This window comes from Petaurus breviceps, unplaced genomic scaffold (assembly GCF_028583685.1).
Source record: "Petaurus breviceps papuanus isolate PSGF00001 unplaced genomic scaffold, PetGlider_PUasm1.0 91133, whole genome shotgun sequence".
NCBI lineage: Eukaryota > Metazoa > Chordata > Mammalia > Diprotodontia > Petauridae > Petaurus > Petaurus breviceps.
In genome coordinates, this window is record NW_027187419.1 from 18,882,288 (window position 1) to 18,909,579 (window position 27,292).

Sequence of the window (27,292 nt, forward strand, 5' to 3'; positions counted from 1 at the left end):
TCAAGGAAGAAGAGGACTAAGAAAATGCAATTAGATTTGGCAATTAAGAGATCACTGGTAACTTTTTTTTTTGCCTTTTTTTTTGGAGGGCAATTGGGGTTAAGTAACTTGACCAAGGTTACACAGCTAGGTTTTGTGTGTGTGTGTGTGTGTGTGTGTGTGTGTGTGTGTGTGTGTGTGTTAAGTGTCTGAGGCTGAATCCGAACCCAGGTCCTCCTGACTCTGGGGCTGGCGCTTTACTCACTGTGCCACCTAGCCACCCAATCACTGGTAAATCTGAGGAGAGCAGTATGATTTTTTTTTTTTGATAAGGCCAACAGTCAGACCACAAACAAGAGTGAGAAGAAAGGAAGTATAGGTACTTCTTGTCAATGGCCTTCTTAAAAAGTCTAGCCACAAAGGGAGGACAACAGCTGGAGGGGACAGATGGATCAAGTGAGACTTTTTTGAGGATAGGGAAACATAAAAATGATCATAGATAGTAGTGAAAAAGCTAATAAACAGAGAGAGATTAAAGATAAGTGAAAGAATAAGGTTGATAAAGGGGGAAATCAGCTGGAAAAGACAAGATGGAATGGTATGTATAGAGTGGGTTATCTTGGCCAAGAGAAGGACCACCTCTTCATATAAGGATGAAGGAAGAAGTGGCAGAAGGCATCTGATATGAGATGAGAAGGAGGGAGAAGAGGGAGCTCTTGATGAATGGCCTCAATTTTCCAGTATAATATAAACCAAGGTTTTCTGCTGAACATGGGAGGAGGGAAAAGGATGGGAGTCTTGAGAAGGGAGGCAAAGGTTTGTAAGAGCTGCTGTGAAGAGAGAGATAGTGAGAATGTTTTGCAGCAATGAGAACCCATCTGATTTTATAACAAACAGGCAGTGGACTCAAGCAGTATCGTTTTGTTTTCCTCTAGTTTTGTTCAGCAGCATGTTAGCAGGAACAAAGGAGGCAGATGGTAGGAATCATGTAAGGGTGAGGCTGAGCAGAAAGAGTTCTTTCATAGGATAAGGGAGGAAGGGATTCAAAAGAAGAGGACAATATAGAGCTGAAGTGGTTCTACAAAGGGTCAAAATGGGGGAGGGGAACAATGTAGCTAACGAAGGGGTGATGGTGTGGGAAAGAACTGAGGGACTGAGAGACTGGAAATCTCAATGTGAATGAAGAACAAGGTTTGGGGTTGCAAGGCAAAAAGTAAAAGTAGAATGACAACACTGTAATCAGATGAGGATATTTCAGAGTTCATGAATATGGAAGTGGTGTATTTGTAGGTAATAGCAAGATCAAAGGTAAGAACATCTTTGTATTTGGCTGAAATGAGGTGGAGGAGTGGATAATGTGAAATAAATTAAGGAACTGTGAGATTGAGGTGCCTGAAGAAGTAGATATGGATTGAGTGAACCTCAAAGGAGAAAATGTTATTGAGAATTAGTGCAGAGACAGAACCAGGAGGTAGCAATAAGGAACAAGGAGTATTCCAACACCTCTACCTCAACCAGTGAGTTGAGGCCAAGGAGGCTGTATCATCAAAGAGAGAAACAAAAAAATTGAAGGAGTGGGAAAGGAAAACTTCAGAGTGAGACATGGGGTGGGAGGCAGAGTTGAATTGGGGTAAGGGGCAATAGTAATAAGGGATTGGGAAATGGAGAACAGAGAATAGTGTTTGAATGATGACCATTCAAAGTCCAAAGTCACTGGGATAGGGAAGGTATAATCAAGAGGTAGTTTGTTAATCACTGAGGAATGAGTTGTGATAGATTTTCATTGCCCTTGGGAGTCTGGCCTAAGAACAGAGTCTTCTTAGGGCCTTACATAATACAGAGGAGGTGATAGGTACTTGGATCTATCTCTCAACATTTACTACGCATCTTCTTCGTGCTAGGCACTGTGTGAAGATGTTGGGATAAAAAAAGGGAAAAGACAGTCTCTGATTACAAGGAGCTTACAATCTAATGGGGGAGATAACGTGTAAACAAATATAAACAAAGCAAGCTACATACATACTGGATAAATAGAAAATAATTAATAGAGGCAAGGCACTAGAATTAAGAGCTCTAGAATTAAGAGGGGTTGGGGAAGGTTGCCCGTATAAGATTGGATTTTAGCTAAGACTTAAAGGAAGGCCAGGGAGGTCAGGAGGCGGAGGAGGAGGAGTATTCCAAGATTGGGGGACAGAGAAAATGCCTGGAGAAATGGAGTCTTATTCAAGGAAAATCCAGGAGAACAGTGCCATTGGATCAAAGAATATGTTTTGGGGGAGAATAGAAAGGTATAAGAGGACCAAATGGCTCTGAATGCCAGAGGATTTTGTATTAGTTCCTGGAGGCAACAGGAAGTTTACTTAGGAGAAGGATGACATGATCATACTTGCATTTTAGGGAAATAAATTTAATGGTTAAATGAAGGATAGCCTGGAGTGGAGAGAAGAAACCTGAAGCAGACAGACTCACTAACAGGCTATTGCAGTTATCAAGGCATGAGATGATGAGAGCCTGCCTCAAGAAGTGGCAGTGGCAGAGAAGAGAACAAAGTGTATTCAAGAGATGCTGCAAAGGTGAAATCAGCAGGCTTTGAGAATAGATTGGATATAGAGGTAGAGATAGAGTGAGGAGCGCAAAATTACTCCAAAGTTGCAGGCCTGATAGATGGTGTTATCCTGTACAGTAATAGGGAAGCTGGGGATGGGTAGGGGGAAGGAGAAGAAAGGGGGCTGGTTATGAGGAAAGCTAATCAATTCCATTTTGGACATATTGAGCTTGGAGCTCAAGGAATACTGTAATTCCCTTACCCCGGAGACTGGAGACCAGGCTAGACACTTGATGAAATGGCCTTCCTCCTCTCCCTTAGAAGGGAGGAGTCTGGTCCTCAAAGGAGGGGTGTTTGTCTTCTTCCAGAAAGAGGTAAGAGACTAGACAGGAATAAGAACTGGCAGGATTGAATGGCATTTTCTCCCCTTACTGAAAAGCAGTCAAATGGTTCCCAGTGGAATGGTATCTCTATTTCTTCCCCTGGAGGCTCAAGCAGAATACTTAGTGTAGTACAACAGAATGGAGCAGGGGAGAGACTTGATCATTTTCCTTAAGAATGTTACACTAACAGTTGTTTGGAAATGGACCAAAGAGCAGAAAGACTTGAGTTAGGGAAAGCAATTTGGAGGAGGCTGCAAAAGTCCAGGCAAGAAGTGAAAGGGACCTGAACTAATATGGTGGCCATGTAAACAGAAAGAAAGGAAGGAATGTGAATTATGTTATGGAAGTAGAATTGACAAGATTTAGGAACTTACTAGACACATGGGCTGAGTGAGAGTAGCAAATGAAAGACAATTTCCAGAATAAGTAAACATAAGGATGGTAGAACCCACAATAGAAATATGGAAGTTTGGAAGAATGGGTTTTGGAGGAAACCTAATGAGTTCTGTTTTCAATGTTGCTGAGTTTGATGTACCCACAGAACATCCAGGCTGAAAAATCAAATAGGTAGCTGATGATATAAGACTAATATTCAACACAGACTAAGGCTGAACATAAGAGATCTGGAAATCATTTCCACAGAGATAATTAAATCCATGGTTTGCCAGGAGAAAGATGAAAGAAGAGGGCCCAGGATAGTACTTTCTGATTCATTCACAATTGGGAACAGATATGGATGATTAAACAGAAAAAGAGACTGAGAAAGAAGGATCAGACAAATAAAGATAAAAATAATTGAATAATTTCAATTCAATATTATAGGATCCTATTATAATGATGTGCCATACAATGTGGATTCAGATATATAATGGAAAGGGGGAAAATGTAGTAAAAATTTTTTAAAGTACAAAAGAAATCAAAAGACAACATTTTTTCACATGTAATATTTTTTCAACCTTAAAGATAATCAAAAGCTCACTTTCAAGACCAGCTGCCTTTGTCCATTCATCCAAACTTGCTTTTCTCTGACCCTCAGGAGCAGCAGAAAGATATGTAATAAATGCAGCAGCCAGCTGAGCCCTTTTAGGAAGTGTAGCTAATTCTTCTGTTATCTCTGCAACCTGAAAAAAAAATATGTATTATGAATAAAAAACAAATTCATAAGCATGGAGAAACTATTTTTAGTAATTTTTCATGAACTGCCAAAATTCATCACTTACTACTGTCTAGACTGCTGTATTAATGTACTTGCAGTTCTGTTTGTAGTTCTATTAAAAAAGATAGTCATTAATTTAAGTAATATTCTCTATCTTGCTAAGAAGTGTTATATAAAATTGAGTGCAATTAGCTACTGGAAAAAGCTAATGAATACAAATTCAAAAATAGTTGTATGCCTATATGCAGTTCATACACATATGCATATAAATGTGCATGTGTACTCACACTACCTATGTCATACTGTGTCTATTTTAGTTGACATACAAGTTTGTATCAGAAAATAGGAAAACCGATTATATAAATATCTATGGTTTATGGTAGATGTACCTGTTGAAAGGGAAATCTCCTTAGATTATCATGGACATTTTTACATGCCAAAGGGGGATGGGAGGAAGGACCCTTTAGCATTTCCAAGATTCCTTGATCTTTCGTAAATGTGGCTAATCTCTCCAAAGAAGCAAATCACAATCAACCCATACCATCTCATTCAGAACAAGAATCATGTCCTCCTATAAACTCTCCACAAAGTACCCATGCAATGTGCTAGAGATTTCCCTCTTGTCATTATGTAGGTACCAGTTCTGTACATAGTTAGAAAGGTAAGTTAGGCAATGAAATAGATAGAGTATGCCAGGCCTGGAGTCAGGAAGACCTGAAGTCAAATCCAGCCTCAGATACTTACTTAGTTCTATGACTCTGGGCAAATCATTTAACCTCTATTTGCTTCATTTTCCACGTCTGGAAAATGGGGATAACAATAGCACCTACTTCCCAGGGTTGTTGTGAGGATTAAATGAAACTATAATTATAAAGCATTTAGCTTAGAGGTATATAGTAGGCATTACATAAATGTTAGTTGTTAGCTATTGCCAGCCATTAATTTTCCCTCGCTACAGTGACATGACCAGTCTGCTTCCTCTAACAGTCAGCATCTCTCAATGGCCTAAAATTATGCTTTGTTCAGCACAGACTGGTCTAATCCAACTGTTCTTCATATCTGTTTAAGGCAAGTTCTACTTCCTCATGCAGTATACTAGAGACTGTAATGTAAGTCTACATGCAATGCTGTTATTAACAAAATATTTTGTTGTAGAAGTTGGTCTACTGGCAGTGCTGTTATTAACAAAAAATCTGTTGAAGTCTTCATTTCTGTGTCTTCAAACTTGTTTTCCTCTACCATAATTCAATATTCTATGACGTGACACAGTTTAGTAAGTTCTCTTACCATGCTCCTCTGCAAGATTGTACAAATGAGTTTATATTCAGAACAACACCATCGTAGGATGCCCAGCTCTGCTTGGCAAGATCAAGTGTTGTCTGGTTGAGGTTCCTACACTCTTGGTCTTCTTCTGTTGACTGATTTACCCTGGCTAACCTTCCAAAGAAAATAATTATTTATCAGTCAACAAAAATTTATGGTGCTAACTATATGACAGGCACTGTGATAAGGGCTAGAGCTAGAAAGACAAAAAACAGAACAATCTTTGCCCTCAAGAAGGTTATATTTTAACAGGGAAACAGCATGTAACTATATAGGCATATACAAGACACATACAAAGCAAAAACAGAGCATCCTTGGATGGGAAAGCAATAGCAGCTAGGCAGACTAGGAAAAACCTTCTGTATAACCTGATTCTCAAGGAAATCAGGTAGAGGTGAAGAGGGAGAACCAAGAGGTGGAGGTGAGAAGGAAAAACATTTCAGGTACAAGAAACAGCAAATGTGAGGCACAGAGATAAGAGATGGAATGTCATTATGTAATGAAAGGTAGGCAAGCCAGAATGGCTAAATCATAGAATGTATAGAGAAGAGTAAAGGGTAAAAAGACTGAAGAGATATGAAAGAGCCAGGTATGGACATCTTTAAATGCAAAATGGGAGAGTGATACGATCTCTCTAGAAATAACAGAGAGAAACAAGGGTTAATTAAGAGTGCCTGGGGGTGGGGGGATAGGCTGAGGGGGAGTGACAAAGTAATGTTGTCCTATGATCTTTTATGCATTCCTCTTAGCTTTTTAAATAGGTTAGGTGAGAGCTGTTTTCACTTCATTATATATCATCTATTTTTGTTTAGTGTTAATTTTTATCTTTGCTTTAGTAAGGGGATATTCTGTCTACCGAAACAGCTAATTCACAGTCACCTACTGGCAATGTCACCTTCACCCTTTCCTGTTCCTTACCCTCTCTCTTATCCAGGAAGTTCCCAAACCTTTTTTATTGTAACCCTACCTACAGCCTCTCTCAGTCTACCCCCCTCCCTCCATGCTCATGACCACTGCCACATTTCAGGCCCCCATCATCTGTGGCCTAAACTATTATAACAACTCCTAATTGGTCTCCCTGTCTCCAGTCTCTCATCTCCAGTTCAGCTGCCAAAATAACTTAACCCTAATCTCACATCTGACCACCTTGCTTCCCTTCTCAAAAACTTTCTGTGTCTCCCTACTTCCTCTAAGATTTAATATAAACAACTCAGGTTGGACTTTAAACATCTACATAATCTACCTGCAACCTGTCCTTCCCAGTCTTATTTCACTTTTACTCACTTTCACACTTTCCATTCCAGCAAAATTAACCCCCACCCCCACCCCTATGCTGTTCTATGAAGTCCCTCTTCCATTGTCCACTTCTCTGCATGTGCAGGCTCTGTCCCTATTCTTAGTATGTGTTCTCTGATGACCTCTGTCTTTAGGAATTTTCAAGATGAAAACAAGTTCTACTTTCTCCAGAAAGCTTTTCTTTCCTCAGCCCCCACTCCCAAACTGCTAGTTCTCTGAGCCCCAGCAAGCCTGTACAACAATTATCTATGTATATATTCGATCCACACAGTACAGACAGTTTAAGCTTTTTGAAGAAACAAACTATTGGGTTTATTTTTGAATACCCAGGGGCTAGCAGGGTACTTTAACTGGAGTAAGCACTGAATAAACATTTGATAAAACTGTCATTTAACTGAATCTTAAAGTTCTAAATACTCCATTTACCACACCAGTTTTCTAATGTTTTGACATTGCTAATGCACTAATAAAAAACGCCCTTTGCCTACATTTCCATAACAGAGAATGTTCCACTATTAAGAAGCTGGTAAAGGCCTGAAAAGCTTATTAATAGAGTGACAAAAGGAAAACAGCAGAGGTATAGTCAGAGCACCACTTTCAGAGCTATTATGGGGAATGCGGATTCAGAAAAATTCCTAGGAAAAACATTTTTTTGCCTCTGCTATATATTATTATATAAAAAACTGAGTAGAATAATATTCCCCTTCCTTTTGAACAAATATTATTATAATCCCTATATTTAAAAAGAAATTTCGTGAAATTTTATTTCAAACAAACCTGTGTATTCCATCTCTTGTGTTCTCTATCAAGTTGATTTATTAAGACCTCAGCAGCTTTAATTGTTTCCTGTGCTTTGCTTACTTCTGATTCAAGTTTAGCTGCTTCTGAAGTTCTGCTCTGAAATCTGCAAAATGATTTTAGACTTTAATTAAAAAACTGGACTGTTAATGGATTATTTAACTAATAAATATGCAGAAGATAGGAAATATATTAGTATACTGAGCTATATTTTAAGATATAATTTTGATATAGTTTGTGATCAAAAATTAAGATAACAGAGATGTACTGTGAATATTGCTGAAAAATTAATAACAAAATCACCCTTAAAATCTGTGGAATTCAGAAAATGACTGCCTTTCCCACAATATTATCTAGCTTTCTTATATCTTTCTAGGGGTATAAGAAAACTAGAGCACCAAACACAACTGAATTCAATTAATTTCAACTGGAATCTTAACTCAAGATTATGATAAGAAACAGTATTTGGTTAGATATTATCAAATATCTGTTAATATCTCTGCTTCTGAGACTTATACAATTTCCCCCTGAAAATGACAGTGAAATTATTTTTCTGAAAAACCACCAAAATCACAGTAACAAATGTGCTCATACCACAATAGGGGGAAAAGTATTATATTATATATATACTATGGACTGATAGATATATTCTTGATATATTTATGTAACAGTATATATTAATGCATCATAGATATAGCAATATATGATTGATCTGTATTTAGTGCAAAGTGATGTGAATGATTTTCCATATTCATAACAAGAAAATACTTTAAGATAATAAAAAAATTAAATATTTCTTTTCTGCTTCTTATACCCAATGTTATCTTACTGGAAATGTTTTGAATAAAATTATCTTAATATAAAGAAATGTATAGCTTTGATTTGACAGACTTCTTTCAAAAATCTAATGCATTTTTCTTCCTTCCCTTAGGAAAAAAATAGCAGCTTATAGCAAATCTTTTCCTAGGCTTTCACAAAAGTTATATTTAATTTGAAAATAATATTGGACTTAAAAAATCTGAATTTATTCTGTAACCACACCCTCCTAAATTTCAGAAATAAAATGTTTTCTACACTTCAAATAGCTCCCAAATAACGTTTTTCTCTTTTGTTTTAACAGTAATCACAGTCCTTAGTAGACAAACATGCAAAGCTTTAAAAGGAACAATCATTTATTCTTCCTTTAGGAAAAGCCTTTCCCACAAACAGAAAGTATTTTTTCTGTGCTAGGATGGACAAAGTTAAATGAAATGAATAGCAAACAGCATCTGGGCATCTTCTTTAAGGATACAAGACATTAAGAATACTTTCAGGAGATAATGAAGCAGATGTAGCTACTGTAACAGCATGGTTTTTCACCGGGACCAAAAGTACCTAAACCCTAAACCCCAACTGAATTTTCAAAGGAAAATAAATCCTCAATGTTAATATTACCATTTAATCATTTTATACTGAATTCTTCTCCCTCCCACTCTCTCAAAAACACACCAGAATACACACATTTATAAAAGAGCTAAACTAATATATTCATTTGCTCTTAATAAGAGTGATGATAGAACAAAAGAGGAAACAGAGGCTGATGGAATTCTCCACATCAACCTCAGTTTTTGAATGAAAACATCAGGGGGAAAAAACTGTTATAATTAGAGGCTTTGATGAGATTTTACTTAAACATTCAAAGCATATGTTAACAATATTCAAAACCGTGTTTCCAAATATTAACTTACTTATCTTTCAACTCTGATACTTTCTGACCAACAGAGTTAAGTAAGTCTTCCAGTTTCTTTTTTCTGTCTTCAGTTTTCTTCAGATTCCTAAAAAACAACTTAATTTTATACAAGTATTTCTGTTTAAAATACTGTTGACAAGGCATAAGTAGCTTGAAAAGTAAACTTACATTATGTGGCCTATCATAAAACATAAAATGATCTAACATTTGTGATTTACTACATTACCAATTTGGTTCTAGACTGCAGAACTTCCAGATGTATACTACACCAAGCATTTTATAAACTTTCACTACTTTGACTGTGATATAATTTCATTTTGTACAACTGAAATTCCAAAATTCTAAACACTAATTATAAAAAGCCTGTTTTATTTTTGCATATACCTACTCAGCTAGTTAGCCAATATTACAAGAAATTTGTTAATATCTGTTAATAGACATGGAAAGAGGAAATTACTAATTAAATGGTAAACTGTGATTAACACATGTCAAGGACCATGCTCTTGATATACCAAAATCTGTATCCATCTAAGCAGTTTAGGATTAGGATTATACAAAAATTAACTGGATTCTCAAAGAGGAAGACACAAAATCATAAAGGAAAGCCATCAACATCTCTACACTGACAGTTTCACAATGACCTGATGTCCTATCACCATGGGAAAAGGAGAAAGATTATAATACAGTTTATATTGGATTGGAAATGTAATATGTGTGTGTGTGTGTGTGTGTGTGTGTGTGTGTGTGTGTATCGAGTCAGGTGTTTTGTGATGTATATCTATTTCTAGCTAGCTAGCTATATATACACACAGACATATACACCTTAGTTTCTGTTTCTTTAAAATACTGAAAATGTCTATGGTCCACCTCTACACAAGAGTTAAGCAGAAGGCATACTGTTGACTCATTATTATGGTGAAAAAAGCAAAGGTTGCAATATCTGAAAAGTAGTTGTTGTTTTTTTTTTTTAACTTACGCTTCTAATCCTGCTTGTTCTGTTTCCAAAGGCTGAATTCGTTCTAACACGTGTGAATACTGGACATTGGCTTTGACCCAAGCAGCCAGGGGAGCAGCTGCAGTACTGGCACGTTTAGCATTCTGAAAAATCCATTATATTCTAATTTAATGCCGTATCATTTTCTTAAGTATTTAAACAATATCAATGAATTCTTTTGGTGTCCGGCTAGAATTAAACTAAACAAATTTTTAAAAGAAGAGAGCATAGACTATGTCTTGTATTTAAATCATTTCTATCAAGAATGCACACATAAGTATATATATTTGTTAGAATAAATATTTGTTTACCTACAAATTTAATTACAACTAATCTCAGAAATGGCTTAGTGTATCTTTTGAATTTTTGTTTATTCGTGTAATTTTTCCCCACTTTCGTAAGTAGCTCGTTTAACACAAATGAACCAAATACAATTAGAAAGCCAGAAAGGTTACCTGCACAGAAAACTATATGGTGCTATCTTCTTTCTCAGTGGCCTAGTTCTCCCCTACCACTCTCACCTTTTATTCCTACATCTTCTTCCCTGGTTCATTCTCCTTCCCATGCCTACTGCTTATAGGCATACCTCAAAGAACACCCTGGATTTACCTCTCTTTTTATTCACTTCCTCAGTGATCTAATAAACTTCCCAGATTTAACTGATATCTCTAAGCAAATGTAAGCCATGATTGGCACAGCTTGGGCTTGCTTTCTCCTGTACCTTTTAAGAGCCAGGCAATGACAGAAAATGAAGCGCTGGGACTTTTTAATGTAAAGGCAGGTACTTAAAACAGCTTAATGTCATGCTTCATTAGGACATTTAAAACAAAATAGATTTGACTACTTTATGGAAAATATGAACCTCTGGAAACACAAAAAGGCAGCAAGCTTGTGGCATGAACTTTTAAGGTGGTTACTTGCTCTGTTAGGATTTGGCAGGCTTGCCAGCAATACAGAATGAAACTTCTTAATGATCATCCTGTTGGAATATTAGGAACTGGGGTCTTTAACCTGGATGCCCAGATTCAGGGAAGGTCTTCCAAAATAATCAAATTAATGATATAGAAAAAAATCTTAGAATAATGTTTTTTAAAAATTACCTTTGGGTCAAAAGATGCTTTGTTTTTAAACAGAAGGTCTTCAACACTTTCTCTTATTTCCCTTGGAATGTTTCGAGCATCAAAAGTTGCAATATCTTCTCTCACACCTCTTTTAGCAAGGAAACTATAAATGTGATTATAAATAAATCAATATAATTAATATATTTACATTTTATAATTTAATTGCATAAAGAAATAAAGAGATAAAGGAAAGTTAAATAAAAGTTTTGTTTTTCTGATAAAAAAGTAAATGTAACAAAATGGTGAAAGCAATAAATAAAGTTCCTAAATTATTAGACTAGTCTACATGTAAATTTGAGAAGTCTCTTCATCATCTTGTTATCATTCTCCTTTCCAGTAAGACTAAAGGTAGAAAATACTATTTTAAAACACAGGCAACTTTTATAATATCTATACAGTTAACAGGAGAGCAAAAGTTATCCCCATTTTACTACTGTATGACCTGTGTAACTAGGCAAGTCACTTAATGCCTCTGAGCTTAATTTTCATACACATACACACATTCACATGTGTATACATGTGTGTATACATATATGTGCATGTTTATGTAGGGGACATATATAGGACTATATATAGGAACAGATATATAACATATATGTGTGTGAATATATAAATATATTGGTTATATAGCTATATAACCTATATATTCCTATATACATATGGGAATATATTATATATTACTCTGTGTGTGTGTGTGTGTGTGTGTGTATCCCTTTATCTATATGCCTAACTGTAACTGGGTTGCCTATACCATAGGTTTCAGAACTAGACGGGGCCTCAGAGGCAGCTAGAAGGACCAATACATACAGAGTGCTGGGTCAGGAAGAACTGAGTTCATATCCAGTCTCAGACACTTACCAACTACATGACCCTGGGCAAGTCAATTCATCTCTCCCTGCCTCTGTTTCCTCATCTGCTAAGTCAGGAAAACAATAGCACCTGTGTCTCAGGGCTGTAAAGTATTTTTAAAGCACTTTGCAAATGTTAACTCCATAAATGCTAGTTATGAAGATGATGATGATGATGAATCGCTGTTTCATTTTATAAGTAAAGTCATTCATAATCTCTAAGTTCCCATCAAACACCCTAAATCCCGGAAGCTCACCTTTTCATGCTCACCCAAGATGTATCAAAGATTCCCATCAATCTTAAGACTCCTTCAAGAATGTCTCTGATGACATCAGGTGGCATTCTTAATGAGCGTATCTCTGAAAGGGATTCTGGTCTTATATTTCCAACAGCTAATTTAGCTTCATTAACCAGAGGCTAATAAAATTAGGATAAAAAAAAAAGAACATTGTTCATTTTAAACAATAAAAATTTTCATTTATGTTTCATATTTTTTTTATTTTTACCAAGATAGTATAAAAGAGTACCTCAACCTCAACTTCTTTCCTTCTTCCTCTAAACTCTATTTTGTTTATATTTATTTTGTGAATCTATCACTCTGTTTTATATGAGTCATTTCTGTAATTTGTTTTATCCTCCCTTCCTCAACTGTAAACTCCCTGAGAGGAAGCATAGTTGCTTTTTTAAATTATATCTTCCTTCTACATTTAGCATAATGTCTTGCACACAGAAGGTGCATAATAAATATTTTATGAATAAAATGATAAAATGAAAATTTGTTATATAAATAAAATACAAAATGGTCAAATGGACATTGTAAAAATATCATCACTACAACTGCATTAGTCAGGAAAATTTGATTTGTCTTGAAATAAGTCTATAACATTCAGGGAATCCCATGCCAAATAATGAAAATTATATTTTGGAAACATCTTAATAATTTATAACTGTATAACTATATAACCTATAGGAAAAGTCATTTTGAAGCCTGGGTATTTCTAGATTCTAGATTCACATAATGAACCTATTTAATCTCATATAAAGTAATTTAGGATCTTTTCTCTAATTTTGTCTCTTATTCTCCCAAGTTAATATTAACTTTGTCATTATTCTCAACTCCTAACTCTCCCTTCACTTCACATATCCAATCAATTGCCAGATCTTGCCATTTCTACCTCCACAATATCCCTTGCATGTTATCCCTTCTCTCCACTCACAGTTACAGTTCCTCATCACCTCTCTCCTGTATTACTGCAACTGCCTTCTCATGGGGTCTCTCCGCCTCAAGGTTCTTCCTACTCCAGTCTATCCCACATACTGATGCCAAAGTAATTTTTCTTAAGTGAATCCCCTCTACTTAATGAAATCCAGTGGTTTTCTATTGTCTCTAGAATTTTTAAAAGTTCCCATTTTTAGCTTTTAAATACCTTCACGACTTGGCCCCAAAACCATCTTGATAGCCTCAATAAACAATGTTCCTTATAACATGCCAATGTAATCCAACCAAACTGGTTTTCTCTCTGCTCCTAACATAAAAGATTCCATCTCCCATCTCCATGCCTTTGCATTTCTCATCTCACAATCCTGAAATGGTATACCTTCCTTGGTTCAAGAAAATACTCAAAAGGGCTACCTTCTTCATGAAGCTTTTCTTGATCTCTCCCATAGCATCCTCTTCCCCCCACTACCTTGTCTTAAACTATTTGTACTATTTGTCTTTATTCTTTTCACATTTATTCTGTATGTGCTCATATACTTTTTCTCTCCCCTATTAGAATGTAGGCTCCTTGTGAGCAGGGATAATTACATTTTTTTGTACTTGTATTCTTAGCACATAGCACAGTGCTTGGTACACAGTAGAAATATAATAAATGCTTTTTTGACTGTCTTTAGGACAGATGAAGTCTTCTGAGTATATAATGATAACTACCTTTTATAAATAATAAATATTCCTAAAACATTTTAAAATTTAGCATTTTTCTCAAAAGCTAAAGGTGCCAGAAACATCAAATTTATTTTGACTTTAAAAATTTCCTGTGATCAAAAAAAAAACCATCACCATTTTTAATATTTTGTGTTAAGTAAGATTTTTAAGTAAACTAAAAGATTTATTTCATTTTGTTTTTAAATTTTGGAACTATCAGTAACAATACTGGCAGGTGGCACAAAGCTGTGCTCAAATTCAGCCCTAGATCCAGCTTCATTACAAGCTTACATGACCCTAGCCAAGTAGCTTAACCTTTGTCTGCTTCAATTTTCTCATCTGTAAAAGGGGATAATAATACTATCTAGTTCCCAAGGCTATTATAAGGAAAAAGTGAGTTGTCTATAGTGATTTGCAAACATTAAAGTAACATTTAGTTATATATAAACCTATATATAGAGATGTATATATATATATGTATACACACATATATACACACACATACACAGAGTAGTATATAGCTAGTATATTTGTGCAATATATTATATATAGATAGTATATAACTAGCACATATATAGTATATCGTATACAGCTAATATATATAAATGTGTATGCATATATACATATATATACACACACATATATATATACTAGTATATTGTTAGTATAATTTCTTTTGTCCATATTCCTTCATATTTCTCTCATATAAATTATTTTCTCAAATTGGAAAGGGTCATCTTTGATAATGTACCTTTGATAAAATGTTGAGACTTTTTAAGACTTTGTAGCACATATATTAAGGCATTTATTTAACAGATGCTGGCTATATCAAATTACAAATGATTATCTAATGCCCTTACTAAAGAGGATCAGTGTGGCTTGTAGATAAAGGGCTGGCCTTAGGGTCGAGAAAACCTGTGTCCAGGTCCTGTTTCTTACACATTCTCACTGTGTTGCTCTCCAGTGAACAAGTAACTCCATCTCTTTGTGCCCCCAAATAAATCATCGAAAATTATAAAATGTGAGTTTCCTATACCAACTGAATCAGTTTAAAAAAAGTTGTAAGAAAATAAAAGAACTCTTTTTTTTTTTTGCAGGGCAGTTGGGGTTAAGTAACTTGCCCAAAGTTACACGGCTAGTATTTTTGTGTAGGTGTTAAGTGTCTGAGGCCAGGAACCGAACTTGGGTCCTCCTGACTAGGGGGCCAGCACTTTACTCACTGCACCACCTAGCCGCCCATTAACAGGAACTCTTTTAAGAAAAGCATCTTACCTGTACTTCTTTCAGTTCATCATCAATTTTACTTTTTCTTTCCTCAATCTTAATGACTTCTTCTGCTATTCTGTGCTTAAGTCTTTCTAGTTCTGTCTTCTGCTCACTGGCATCCTACAGGAAAATCCATTTTGAATTAACAATCAGATTTTTAAATCTGTATTAATTTTCTGTGTTTAGGAAATCTTCAAGATAAATTTGCCTTTAAACAGCTATATTTTATTTTATGATTAGCAATTAATGCAGAGTTAAAATCAAACCAACCACACTTAAATTCTTATAAGTTGAAAAAGCATCTACAAAAAATGACATTAGCAACACACTATATTTTGTATCCTAATCTGGAAAGCTGAAGATTCATTTTTAGGAAAAATATTAGCTAAAATCACAAACACCAACAATATGTTGGCATTCCAAACAAAAATAAATAATAAAATTGCTAATAAAATATACCTTTACATATTCTATATTAAGGGATTTATTGAATAACTGCAAATTCTATGTCTCTATAGATGAGTAAGAAATAGAAATGTAAAAGGCTCTGGGTATAAAATACTAGCATACATAGAGAATTACTTTGCATTTTATTCCATTCTAAATTGGAGAATCAATAAAAATATTTTTCAATTAACTCTTGAAAAAGTCTGTAGTATGCCACTTAAAGCCTTCTACAATATGGCTCCAACCTACATTTCTAAAATTTCCCACTATTTAAGTTTAAAAAGCTTTTATTTCATTCATTCATACTCTTCTGTGAAAATGCCCTAGCTTCTGGCTTCTGTACATGTGATGCTTTTTCCAGCCATAATTTACTTCCTTTTGCCTACTGAAATTCCACCCATCTATCCAGGCCTAGTTCAAATGTCCTTTCTTCTTTTAAGGAAAACTCTAATCTTCCCATGCTAAAAATACTAAAAAACTGATTGGATAAAATTTATCAGGATACATAAACTGTAAAGTACAGAAAGAAGTAGTAATGACAAAGACTCAGAATGGGTTGGCCTAGCCCAGTGCTTAGCACAAAGTAATAACTAATAAATGCTTTCCTTCCTCCCTTCATTCATTCATTTCATGAACCCATGCATTTATTTATTCATTTACTTGTCAAGCACAGACCATACCAGACTAAATTTATTTCTCTTTTTTGACATAGTTCCTAAACTAATAGGTAAGAAGAATGCTTTGAACATAGTAAACAATTTTAGCAAAGTGTTTAACAAAGGTTCCTTCTCATAATATTCTTGGAGAAAAGATGGAAAGATATGAACCAGATAATTAGCTAGATTCAGAATTGGTTGCATGTATGAGTATACCCAAAGAGAAGTCACTGAAGACTTAATGTCAGCTTAGAAGGAATAATTCAATAGAGGGTGCTAGAAGTTTTGTTGTTTTTTTAGGCCCAAAGTTTTAATCCAAACAACATTCTATAATGAATGTTTCATTAAAAATCACATAGTGAATGTTCTTTCTTTGGACTTTTGTATTCACACTAAGTATTACCTGCATTGACACTGTGATCTCTTGGAGGGCAGCATCTGCTTCGTCTTGCTTTGTTTTAAGTAATATGCTTTGCTCTCCAGCTTTCCTATTCAGTTCATCCACAAGAGCTTTAGCTTCATTAAGTTTAGACACACCTGCCTATAAAAATGGAACTAAATATTAGTTGGAAACACCAAAAAATAAAGTAGTTTTACCAAATCACAAATAAAGCTCAATTAATAGTTTCAATTTTAAAAGCTATCTTTATACAGCATTAGTTCTTGTTCTGATGAAAATTTATACTTCATTTCTCTTTGTAATCATTAGCAAAACTATTGTAATTAATGTTTTCAAAAGTTCAGAAAGAATGCAAAGAGTTTTTAGAAGAATAAGATATGAAATAAAAATCAAATTTTTTTCAAAAATGGAATTAATAGGTTAGGATTGCCTGAAGAACAGGAATGCTAATCTATGATAATCAACTTTGACTGAATCTAAGAACAGATAAGAGGGAAAAGATAATGTTAAAAGACAGGTAATACTGTCTTAGCCAGAAAAAATCTCAGCCCTCAGGAACCTAGTCTTTCTATATCGAATAAACCTATCTATGCCCTCTGTACACACTATTCTCCTATCGTGTTATCCCTCCTTTCTGTCCTGCCATTTCTCTAGAAGTTTGAATAACTGAAATCTTCTATTCCAACTTGGAAATGGTCAGTTTTCTATCAGTGCCTCCCTGCCTTCCAAAGGAGGAAGGGAAAAAGGGAAGATGGAGAAAAGGGAGAAGGACATTCAAACCCACTTGAGAAGGAATCTTAACCTTGCTATAAAATAACAGAATCTGCCCTGCTCCCTGAACTTCCTTAACAGAATTACCCAAAAGTATGTAGCAAAATTGCCCAGGAGAGTTTGGAGTAACAATGCTACAAGTCACAAAAGGAGATTCCCACATGATCAAAAAGACTATAAAGTATTCCCTCTTGTTACAGCATTAAGTCTGGAGGGCTCAATACCATTAAAGTGAAGAGCACTGTTGGGCTCCCATAGTTGAGAGGTTACAGCTACTGCCCCAGCATCCCTCTCTTGTTGTCTGTTCTTACTTTACCCTCCAGGTTCCCTTAGGTGTCTCCAGTTATACCACGTGGACTTCCCTTAAATTTACAAAATGAAAGGATTTATTGCATTCAGCATTTACTAGGCTACCTAATTCTCTTAGAGAAGCCCTGAAGATCACAATCCCCAATGCTAAAGGAAAACTGATCATTTCTATATTTCTATTGCATGTGATTTCATCAGTGATCAGGATGTAAGGGTTATGGGATTTAAAGATCTTCCATGCCCCATTGGACTTGCTGATGTAGCAGGAAAGGGCAGAGCAAGAGGAAGCGGAAGCCAAGCTAGAGTTCCTGTGGTGGCTAGCAGTGGTGGTGACAGCGGCAGCGGCAGCAGCAGCAGAGGCAGTGGCAGCGCGAACCCCTTTTTGAGCCAGCCAGAATTTCTGCTAAGGACTTCTGCTGAGGACTGCCAGGGGCTGGAGCTGCTGGGAGCACGCTTCCTGGACGCTGGGTGGTTGCTGTGAGTGGGGAGAGGAGGACCTGTGCCTGAGGTAGCCTGCTCTGTTTTAAAGGCTTGAGAATGTGGGTGCTTTCTACTTTATCTACCTGTGCCAATTTCATAACTACTCTGATGGCTTTGACTTTCTGGTTTTGGTACTCAGTCTTTTGGTATTTTAATAAATTTTCTAGCTTATTCCCCCATATAGCAAGCCTGATATATTTTGTGATGGATAATTACATCAGCATATTTGTAATTTCCATAGGCATTGTGAATATGGCATTGCTGATACACAGGAAAAAAAAAGATGCACAGGGTTTGAACTTAGAAACTTAAATTTAGCCCTATATAAATGCTAGTTGTAAGACAAAGGAACATAAGGTCCCTGACGACAGGAATTGCTTCATTCTTGTCTTGAAATTCTCAGTGTTAATCACAAGATAGCAGTTTAATAAATGCTTGTTAATGGATTGATGGATGGAGAAAATGAAAGTAAGCTCTTGGAGAGCTAAGATCATAAAATTACCTCTTCTATATCTAAGAGGCTTAAGTTTCCTTGGAAATCAGGTATTAACTACCCTAGAAATAAACTCTGGCTTGTTTCCATAACAAGCACATTTAGAGCTTTGGAAATAAAGATGTTGTCTGAGGGAAAAAGAAAAAAACTCCTAAGCTGCTTCAAAGGACACTGGAAATCAGTTCCTTTTGTGGCTACACAATTTGAGAAATAAAAACAATCTAAGCAATGGAAGGTGCCTAAAGGCACATAAGTTTGTTTTCTTGAAAAGATAACCCAGAAGAGTATCAAATGATTGCAGATAAACTGCCTAATTATCTGAATGACTATAAATAAAAAGTTTATTGCTAAACATTACCCACAACACTGTGTTAATAACCACATGGTAATTAGTCAAGAAGAAGGCCGTCTCTGAAGCCCAGATCACCACACGGTGGCCAAAGAGAGTAAATGTTCTTTCATTGAAAAAATTATGAAAGGAATTGGAATATTAACTAGAGGCATATACATGTGTGTGAGTGTGTAAAATTCAGCATACCAGTTACCCAAAATAACTCATTCCATGCAATATTACATCTACTGTGAAAACATTAAATACTCAACTGTCAAAGCAGTTTACTTGATCCTCCAATTTTATCTATAAATATATTCAAAATTCTTGTGTCCAAAATAAGTGCAATAAGATGTTACTAATTTTTCACCTGCAAATGACTTTGTCTTTTCAATAACTCAGTTTTCTTGCTACTATTGATGGCAGAGTATACGTGTAAAAAGGTCATATATCGGCTTGGTGTAGCTCCATGTGCTTTACAAGTCTCATGAATAGCCAAAAAAGATTTTAGAAAATCAGGATCCCCTAAATTTAAAAAAAAAAAAGTAAAAATTTTTTTAATCAACATTATACCGACACACAACCATTGCATTTTGCAGTTGGTTTACCATATCACTGAATTATGTTTGCCAAGAATTGTATGTTGGCTATTATAATGAATGTTTCTACTTTTAAGGCTAAAACCAAGAATTTTCTTTTTCCAAAGAGGAAAATACACCTAAAAGAATACATAAATAAATTTTCTTTCCCATAACCTTGTTACATCTTTCTTGTACTCACTATACTAGCTATGTAACTTTTATCAATGAACATATACAAATCAGGAGACATTTTAAGTGCAATAATGCAGTTATAATGTTTGCATTTTAGATCAGTTCTGCAATGCATTAATAAATAATGACAGCTCATGTTTATATAAGACTTTGTAGTTCACAAAGCGCTTTCTTCACAAAAATCCCAGACCCTTTGGGTAATGCACCATCATGAATCAAAAGAAAAAAAAACTTTAAAAATCTCTCTCAGTTCCTAATATAGGATCATAAGATTATATGACCTAAAGCTGGAAGAACCAAAAAATATCCAGTTCAAACCCCCAATTTTATAGATTTAAAAAAATGAGGAAGTGATTTACTCATGATCTCTCCAGTAGCAAGCAGCAAAGCTTTGACCTGAACCTAAATTTCCTGATTAAAACATCCTTGTTCTTTCTACTAACACCATTAATAAAAAATAAATTAGTTCAAAATGTTCAACATTGTACATAGATGATTCTGTTCTTTTCTTTAAAGTACACGACAAGATTTTTCAATACATAAGAACATTGTTGAAAAATAATACCCACAGCATTCATTAAGCATTAAATAAACCAATTTATAATTATTTATTTACTGGGAGACTAATTCTCATACTATTTACTTAGATAAATATATAATGGGTTCAATAGATAGTTAGCTAGAAAGAGAGACAGAGAGGCAGACAGACGCAGATAAAGACATAGACATATTTGACTCTTTTCTCATCTCCAAACATCAAATTATTTTATATAAGTGGTCTCAATTCTATCTTCCTTGTGTAGTTTCATTTATTTTTTAGTATAAGTGAAAGGAGAAAATAATGATAGCTTTTAGATACACACTACCAAAAAGGAACACATACTCCCTCATTCCACAATATCCAATCAATTGCTTAACCTTCTCAATTATTCTCTACTCTCTCCTATCTATTCCCTTCTTGCCAACATATAGTCTTTATCTTATTTAAAGAGTGGATTATCATTTCTCACCTGGATTATTTTAAGTCTCCTAATTTTTCTCCTTGCCTCATCTACCCTCTCTCCCATCTGTGCTCTATATAACTGCCGAAAGTGATGATGCTAAAATACAACTCTGACCAAGTCACAACCCTGGTCAATGAATTCCTGTGACTGCTTGTTACTTTGAAGATCCAAAACCTGCCTCCACCCTGCCTTTTCAGACTTGTTTTGTGTATTAATCCCATTATAGGACTTTTTACATTTTTGCTCTTTGGACAGGGAAGGCAGGACAAATGGGGTTAAGTGACTTGCCCAAGGTCACATGGTTAGTAAGTGTTAAGTGTCTGAGGCCGGATTTGAATTCAGTTCCTCCTGACTCCAGGGCCCTTGCTCTATTCACTGCACCACCTAGCCACCCCTATTGAACTCTTTAGTACAGCAAGTTAGCCTCCTTGTTATTCTGCAAACTTGGCTCTCCATCTCCTATCTTCATGCATGCAACCCTACCTTTTAAAACCCAGTTTCCTTCAATGCTCCACTCAAATACCACATTCTCCGTGAAACCTCTCATGATTTCTCCAGCTACTAGCACTTACCCTCCAAAATCATCATATATATTTTGCATGTATTTATGTGCATGGTATCTTCCTGAATAGAATTTAAGTTCCTTGAGATCAGGCACTGTTTTATTTTTTATTTCTTTATCCCCACATAGCCACAGTGCCTACAATGTGGGAGACACTAATAAATGGTTCTGATTAATTGTTCAAAACAGACAAAGGTGAGGGTATAAAAGAGATACAGGAAAAAGCAGTCATTTTCTTTTATTAAAAACAGTAATAACTGACTTTGAAATCCTCCTCAGGGAGAATACACAGATTCTCTTTCCCAGTATTTCTCATGAGAGTTGGATGGTCAAAAAGTAGCTAAGTTTTCCTATAAGAGACCTGAGGATAGGGGGACAGAGCCAAGATGGCAGAATAGAAGCAGGAAATTCTGTGACCTCTCCCCACAACCACCTCAAATACCTGTAACATATGACTCTAAACAAATTTCAGAGCTACAGAACCCACAAAGTGATAGAAAGAAACAAATCTCCCGCTGTAGACAGCCTGGCAGGCTGCCAGGAAGGGTTCATCACAGCAAGCTTGGAGCCAAGGACAGTCCTGTGTGAGGTGCACAGTTTTGTAATAATTGTAACTCATGAGACTTTTCTCAGTAGGAGGCTAGTTGAAGGAAATATATATGTATATATGTGAATACATACATATATATTTTATATAGGAGGGTATATGTGCATATAAATATATATATATATATAAGTGAGAATGTATATATATACATACAGGGCATAGGAGGAGTTGGATATAAAGGAATGTTATCTAAAAAATAAAATTAAGAGGTGAGAGAGGAACATGAGAAGAGATAGGGAGAGATAAAATAGAGTAAATTACCTCATACAAATGAGGCAAGAGAAAACTGTTACAATGGAGGGGAAGAACAGGAAGGCAAAAGGGGATGGGTCAACCTTACTCTCATTGAATTTGGTTTAAGGAGGGAATAACATACACACTAAACTGGGCATCTTACCATACAGGAAAGTAGGGGGGTAGGGGATAAGAGGGGGGATGATAGAAGGGAGGGCAGATTGTGGGGGAGGGTAGTTAGAAGCACACAGTTTTGAAAAGGGACAGAGTCAAAGCAGAAAATAGAATAAGTGGGGGGCAGGATAGGATGGAAGGAAATATATTCATTCTTTCACAATATATCTACTATGGAAATGTTTCGTATAACTACACATGTATAACCTATATTGAATCGCTTTTCCTCCCAGCAGGGGTGGGCAGCGAGAGAAGAATGGAAAGAATCTGGAAATCAAAGTTTTAAAATCAAATGTTAAAAAATATATATTATTGGGTTTTTTTTTTAACATGCAACTGGGAAATAAGATATACAGGCACTGGGTTATAGAAATCCACCTTGCCCTACTGGAAAGTCAGAGGGGGCAAGGGGAGGATATAAGAGAGAGCAGATTGAGAGAAGGGGTATTCAATAGGATTGCTATTTTGGGGTGAGGGGTACATGAAAGATGGGGAGAAAATCTGTAACTCAAAATCTTGTGGAAATGAATGTTGAAAACTAAAAATAAACAAATTAAACCCCCAAAAACAGGAATTTTAAAAAACCATCAACCTCAAAAAAAAGAGACCACAATGCACCAAGAATGAGAAAATACCGTAGACACCACTAATAATAAACTAATTTGAAGGTCTTAGATGTTTTTTGCTTCTATGTCCTATGTACAAGTAAAATTACTTAGTTTTCAAATGAATGTTTTTAAAATGTAGTTAAAGAAGTATATTTGATTTATACATTTAGGATACACTATTTTTTTTTTTTTGCCTTTTGGAGGGCAATTGGGGTTAAGTAACTTGCCCAAGGTTATACGGCTAGTTTTTTTGTGTGGGTGTTAAGTGTCTGAGGCCGGAACTGAACTCAGGTCCTCCTGACTCTGGGGCAGGCGCTTTACTCACTGCGCCATCTAGCCACCCCTAGGATACACTATTAAGTTTGTGATTACTTATTTTAATTTTATTTTTAATTTTTAATTCTAGTCTCCAAATCAGAGTTATGATAACTTTTTCTGAAATATTACCAATGGATTTTTTCTTTTCTTCTCTTTTTTTCTTTTCACTTGACTTTTCTTCACTGGATATTTCATCAAATAACATTTCAGGTATCTAAAATTGAAAAGATGATTTTTGAAAATTCAAAATCAATATGAACAATATTTAGGCAAAGAGCAAATGAAATCATCACCTTCACAAATAAAATTATAATTTTCTTCTACAACTCAGATTAACAGGAACAAACTAAATACATTTTTATTTTTCTTTCTTTCTTCCTTTTTTTTTAAAGGCTATATCTCCCTATCACACCTAAGCTAGAATTATAGTGGTTGGGACCATAATCAGCACAGAAACTTTGACCTGCTCAATCTCTGACCTGGAACAGTTTGTGCCACACAAAAATTCACAAAGATCTTTGGGACATATTCTATATCCAACCCCAGTTTCTCCTATTATTATTATGCTATAGTTAGGTGGACAAAGGATAATTCACAGTGAACTTAGCTAAAACACCTAATCTAATACCTTTTTGCCCTGTTGCTAAAGACTTAATTTATCCATCAGAACTTATCTGATCCACCAACTTATCCAGAACTTAAACCATCAACCAGCATCAGTCTGGCAGAACACCTGGTCCCATCAATTTTTAAAAAGAAAAATTTCCCTTTGCAGTATATGTAACAACTACTTATATGAAGACGTGGCAACTAGGAAACAATTCCAATATAAGGACAGGGACCAGATGTGTAATTTCACTGATATAGAGAATTCTCAGGTAAGAAAACTCCTTCCTCCAATGCAGTTTGGCATTTCTGTGAAACTTATCATCTTAGAGAGTTGCCTAGAACTCTGAAAGATGAAGTGACTTGTCCAGGATCACACAACCAGAATGTGTCAAAGGGAGGACTTGAGTTTATCTCTTCCTGGCTTCAAGGCTGGCTCTCTATCCACCACAGTACACTGTAACATAGAGTATGAAAATTATTAGTCTGCAATAATAAAAAACCAATTAGGAAGTGATTCAGGCCTAATCTGAAAATTATCAGTGAAAAATCAGTTGCTGCAAATAAATCATAAAAATCATGAGATAATAATATTGGAGTGTTTCATACAGCATTCAGTCAATGAAATCCCTTTATAACATGCAGAATAAAATGAGACAGAATACAAAAGGAAGAACATGGCACAATTTCTTAACTTTTCAGCTCTTGCTAGCTCCCTATTCCCCTGTGTTATTTAAAACCCTGTGATATCACCCCCCACTCTACTTCTTTTCCTGTTTCTGACAATGAGATGGTCTCTCTCCTGCCTTCTCGTAGCATACTGTCAACTCCATCATCCCTCTAATCTTCAACCTTTCCCTATTTACTAGTTTCTTTCCTACTGCCTTCAAATATGCCCACATCTTAAAAACCCTTCACTAGACTCTACCATTCTTTCCAAGACAGTGCCTTAAGTGTTTTTCTTCCCCTTTTCAGCCAAACTGAAAACTATCTAGATTTGCTGCTTTTACTTCCTCTCTTTTTACTCCTTAAATATTTTATTTTATTTTACTCCTTACTTTTTACTTCCTCTCTTTTTACTCTTTACTCCTTTCCAATTTTATCACTCAATTGAAACTGCTCTCAAAGTCACTAATGATCCTCAATTTCAAAATCTGGTGGTCTCTCAGTTCTCATCCTTCTCAGTCTAATACTACATGCAGCACTTTTGACCTCTTCTTCTTCCTCCTCCTGCATACTCTTTCATCTCTGGATTTCTGGGTGTACATGATACTGCCTCATTTTGGTTCTCCTCCTACTCATCTACCCATTTTGGGAAGATAACAACAACAATGACAACATTTATATAATTTTTAATATGTTCCAGGCACTGTGCTAAACACTTTACAAATATGAACTCATTTAATTCTCAAAACATTCTCAGAGGTAGGTGCTATAATCAACCCCATTTTATAGATGAGAAAACTAAGGCAAACGGAGGTTAAGTGACTTGCTCAAGAGCAAACAGTGTCAGAGGCTAAATTTGAATTCCTTGAGCAAGTAAACTCCACTACAACACCAGATGCCTCAAGAAAAGCGTGCAGAATAGGAGGAAGACCAGTCTACGAGGCCAGTTTGGCATTCTAAGTCTCTTGTACAAGTTCATCACTCACATCATACCCCTTAACTATGGGTATTTCCTAAGACTCTATCCTATGTCCTCTTGTCTTCTATCTACACTCCCTCTCCTAAATGATTTTATCAGCTCCTAAGGTCTGAGTAATCTTTTCTCATGCAATGATGCACAGATAGAAAGACAAGATACTACAAAAGTCTTAGAGCAGTTTTAAAATTCACAAAGATCTTTGGGACATATTCTATATCCAACCCCAGTCTCTCCTAACAAATTCAATCTCCCATAACAAATTGCCTATTAGACACTTCAAACTGATGTCCTCGGAGAAATTTCAAACTCAAGATATTCAAAACAGAACTTCTTTATCTTTTCCCCACAACCCACTTCTCTTCCAAATTTCCCTATTTCTATCAAAAAGGGAATTTCATTTTCTTGACTACAAGAGGTCAATAGTGCCAAATGCAATAGTTAGGTGTACAAAGGATAAAAATCTGAGAAAAGATTTAGCAATTTATCAGATTTAGCAATTAAGATTTCCAGTCTCCCAGCTTCCTAACCTTAAATTATCCTGTCCTCTTTTTTGCTCATACCCCATCAGCTGCCAAATCTTACTGTTTCTACCTTTCTAACATTGTTTTCATCTGATTCCTTTTGTCTACTCAAACTTTACTTCAGGACCTCACTGACTCTCATAGATTATTCAATGGCTTCTTAACTGGTCTCTCTACTCCAAGTCTGTCCACACTCTGGTCTATCCTACACAATGCTGACAAAATAATTTTTATTACACAAATAATATCATATGTCACTTACTACTAAGTTAACTCCAGTGGCTTCCTAGGATAAGATATAAACTCCTCTTAGTTTTTACAGCCTGGCTCCACCCTATCTTTTAGCTTCATTTGACAGTTTTCCCCCTCCCCCACTCTGAAACCCAGCCAAACTGGTCCTTCTCTTTGTTCCTTGCACAAAATACTCCAACTCCCATGTTCATGCCTTTGTACTGTCTGTCCCCCATAACTAGAATGCACTCCCTTCCTCACATCTGTCTCAGAGAAGTCCCCTAATTCTTCAAGACATAATTCAAGCTTTTCCTGATCCCCCAACATCTAGTTCCCTTATTCTCAAACTACTATGTGCTTAGCTATGTTGCATTTATTCCTATTTATTCTATTTATATTCATTTATATGGATACATTTCCTTGTCATCTCCCCCTCAGACTATGAGCTCCTTGTGGGTGTATGTATTAAGTTACTCACTGTATATAAATTTATCTCCAGTGTCTACTATACTGCCTGGTACCTAGGAGGCATTTATTATTTGTTGTCTGATTGAATCTGAAAAGAATCTAAAGGTTGAATGATTATTTTGACATAGTTTCTTCTAATTTTCTATTATATTTTTATGACATGTTTATCATTATCTGTAGCCATCACAGATAAAGAACTTATTGAGCATTTATTAGATGCCAGGTACTGTGATAGATACTTAAGATATATATATATATATATATATATATATATATATATATATATATATA

The 27,292-nt window shown here is 35.5% G+C and overlaps 1 protein-coding gene across 1 annotated transcript in view; it reads right to left on the bottom strand.

The window, feature by feature from the left end:
• Nucleotides 1-27,292, bottom strand: part of DYNC2H1 (dynein cytoplasmic 2 heavy chain 1) — a 429,393-nt gene that overhangs the window by 230,860 nt on the left and 171,241 nt on the right. Inside the window, exons 53-62 of the mRNA XM_069080147.1 lie at nt 23,660-23,744; nt 19,621-19,775; nt 16,870-17,007; nt 15,370-15,483; nt 12,430-12,590; nt 11,304-11,427; nt 10,186-10,307; nt 9,208-9,294; nt 7,460-7,586; nt 3,887-4,028 (exon numbers count right to left, since the gene is read on the bottom strand). Of these exons, the coding sequence (XP_068936248.1) occupies nt 3,887-4,028; nt 7,460-7,586; nt 9,208-9,294; nt 10,186-10,307; nt 11,304-11,427; nt 12,430-12,590; nt 15,370-15,483; nt 16,870-17,007; nt 19,621-19,775; nt 23,660-23,744 (1,255 nt within the window). The remainder of the gene's footprint in view (nt 1-3,886; nt 4,029-7,459; nt 7,587-9,207; nt 9,295-10,185; nt 10,308-11,303; nt 11,428-12,429; nt 12,591-15,369; nt 15,484-16,869; nt 17,008-19,620; nt 19,776-23,659; nt 23,745-27,292) is intronic.